The sequence below is a fragment of the Tupaia chinensis genome, unplaced genomic scaffold (genome assembly GCF_000334495.1).
Source record: "Tupaia chinensis unplaced genomic scaffold, TupChi_1.0 Scaffold149964_1, whole genome shotgun sequence".
Classification (NCBI taxonomy): Eukaryota; Metazoa; Chordata; class Mammalia; order Scandentia; family Tupaiidae; genus Tupaia; species Tupaia belangeri.
This window is the reverse complement of record NW_006209805.1, coordinates 728,916-731,891: the sequence shown is the minus strand read 5'-3', so window position 1 is coordinate 731,891 and position 2,976 is coordinate 728,916. Positions and strand designations below refer to the sequence as shown.

At 68.5% G+C, this 2,976-nt stretch overlaps 1 protein-coding gene across 1 annotated transcript in view; it reads left to right on the top strand.

The window, feature by feature from the left end:
• SBNO2 (strawberry notch homolog 2) overlaps nt 1–2,976 on the top strand; it is a gene marked incomplete in the record, with an annotated part of 40,961 nt that overhangs the window by 8,008 nt on the left and 29,977 nt on the right. The window contains 1 exon segment of the mRNA XM_027769563.1: nt 1,644–1,819. Within this exon segment, the coding sequence (XP_027625364.1) occupies nt 1,676–1,819 (144 nt within the window).

The following is a 2,976-nucleotide window of genomic DNA, read 5'->3' as shown; positions in this document are numbered from 1 at the left end:
GCGGGGAGGGCGTCAGGGTGGGCGATGGGGGGACCAGGTGCTGGGCTGTGCAGGGAGGGCCGCAGGGTGGGCCATGGGGGGAACCAGGTGTGGGGTGTGCAGGGAGGGCCGCGGGGTGGGATGCAGGGGGACCAGCTGTGGGGTGTGCAGGGACAGCCACGGGGTGGGATGCAGCCCTGCACATGTGAGTCCACCCTGTGCCTAGGGACCTGCCTGCGTGGCATTTCCCGTGGCGGGGCCCACCCGTGTGGCCTGTGGCGTCACCCTGAGCACGGTGTGTCAGACACAGCCGGGCAGTGGCCCGCATCAGGACTCCCGCTCACAGTGCGCGCGTGTCCCTGAGGACGGCCATGCCATGATTGGCCTTCACCCCTCGGTGGCACCTGGGCTGCTTCCCCTTTGGTGATTGTCACAAGTCATCCGTGTGAACACATGTGTGCCAGTTCTGTGTGAGTGTGTGCTTGTGTCTCTGGGCACACACCTGGAGGTGAGCTGTGGTCACGTGCTGTCTGCAGGGGTAGTACGCCCTCCCCCTGTGTTTCAGCTCTGCCCCGGGTCCTGTGGCCGCTGTGTCACCTGGTCTCGCTGGCCCCGCACTCCCTGCTTGGTCAGCAAAGCCTGCCAGGGTCCCCGGGGCAGAGCTTGGGTTGTGTCTACGCTGCCGCAGGCTGCCCGAGCCGCCGGGCTGCTGCCTAGGACCAGCTCCACGGGGGCTGGTGGACAGGATAGGCAGGGGAACGGCGCCGCCCGACACCAAAGGGGAGTCTGCCCGGCCCGTCCAGGGACAGGGCCGTGAGGCGGCGAGCCCAGGTCCTGCCCCTGCTTACAGCAGGGCTGCACAAAGTCCAGGGGCCCGGGACCAGGCAGACCCCTTGGGGCCCGGCCATGGGCAGCACCCTGTGAGAAGTGGCTGCGCCCCGTGGCCACCTGCCCTGCCAAGGCTGCGCAGAGCCAGACAGCCCAGCGCCCAGGTGAGCGCGCAGGGGCCCGGGAGCTGGGGCGCTGTGACACAGCTGGCTCACTCCAGATCCACTCACGCGGCCCTGCCCTGCCCTGCCCCTGCCCCTGCCCCACGTGTTCTGATGAGGCTCTTCTGGGTCCTCACCCGCAGGAGACTGGGCGGGCAGGCGAGGGGTAGGCCTTCCCTGCCCCTCCCCCGCGGGGTTGCACAAGCCGCTGCGGCCTGGGCTGCGATTACTGGAAGTCCCGAGGATTTCTTCACTGGGGCTGGGCTGGGAGTGGCGGCCACGCCTCCCCTTCCTGCCTCCCTGTGATTAACGTCCGTCCAGGCTGCCTGCGCAGACCACGCCCCCCTGCCCCCCCCCCCAGGGTCCCCACTTCATCGGGAGGGTCCTGGCCGTGAGCCTTCAGTGGGACATCCCTGGGGCCTCACCTAGACCCGAGCTGGGCCCTGCCTCGCCTGTCAGCCCCTACCTGCAAGTGGCCTCACCTGGCTGCTGGGGATTGGCAGGTCTGGGGTCCCTGAGGCCCCCTCGGGGCATGGGGCTGGTGGACACTCCTGCAGCTTCACGCTGTGGCCCAGAGCGAGGGGGACCTGGGGCGGACCTGGGGACGCAGGCCGGGAGGGAGGGGAGCCGCGTGGGTGGTCAGAGCACGCTCAGGACAGCCTCGTCTTGCCACAGGACATGATGCTGCCTCTACCACAGCTGCCACCATGGAGCGCGGGGCCCAGATAGACGTGCCGCGACGCAGGGCGTGGGTCCCCGATGCTCCGGTGGGGCCTGCCATGGACGGGGAGTACCCTGAGCACGAGCCCCCGCCGGCGGGCGGTGTCCTGTACAGCCCACCCCCCCTGCAGGTGAGCGGTGCCACAGACCTCCTCCGGGCTGCCCACATGCCACGACCACACCATCCACCTTTGCAGCCCTGGGTGGCTCTGCCTTCACTCTTCTTGGGGCCTGGAGGGGTCCGGTGTGCCCACGGAGGGAGGTGGACCTGGGACCCCCCAGCTCCGTGGGAGTTCTCCCCCAGGAACCCCATGTCCCATTGAGCTTGCAGGTCCCAGACCTCAGCCACGAAGCCCCTCTGGAAAGGTCACGGCCCAGGGAGAGGCGCTGTCCGGGCTGGGCTTTTCGTCCCAGTCTCGGGCGGCTTTCCGTTTATGGAACACGGAGCAGAGAGCAGGTGGGCGCCCACCTTCCTGCCCCAGTTCCCCACGGTGGGCGCTGCCCGGAGGTGTGGCCTCGGCACTGACCCCACAGCCGACAACGCTGTCTCTCTGTTGAGTGCCCCCGCCAGCCCATCCTTAGCTGCTCCCAGGCCTGGCAGCCTCTGGCCTCGTCACTGCACGGTGGGCCACACGTGGTCGCACGTGGTGGAGGTCCCATGTCCGTTTCTTCATGGTGCTGCTTCATGCCCCTCGTCCACTGGGCCCTGTTTGCGTCCAGGCTGTGACGGCTGTGAGCCGGGTTCTTGAGTCACAGGCAGGGCCCGGCCAGCCTCACGCTGCTCGTCACACACTCGTAGCCAGAGGCCCTGTGCAGAGGGCCCAGAGCCACCTCTTCTCCCCGGTGACACGGAGAAGACACACACGTGCTGCCTGGTGGGGGAGCCTAGGAGAGCCAGGTTCAGAGTCCCCATGGGCCGACAGGGCAGCCACCTTCCCCTGCAGGGGGGTGGGGCCGAGGGCCGTGCCTGTAGACCCAGAATGACAGGTGTGTAGATGTCGCAGAGCAGGCCGGGAAGGCTGGGGTAGTCGCTGAAGCGAGGGCGAGGGCGGTTCCGGAGGAGCCCCATGGAGCACTGCCTGCGACGGCCCGGACGTCAGAGGCGCCTGGGCCAGGTAGTTGTAGCTAGGTCAGACGTGCCCACGTGGTCGCGGCGTGGCAGTGTGTGGGATGGGAAGCTCCAGAAAGCAAGCCTCACAGATGCGGGTGGGAGGGAAAAGCCATTGCGACTCAGCCCCTCCGTCGTAGCTGGAAAGCCGTGGCCAAGGCCAGCACCCGTGGCCGGGCT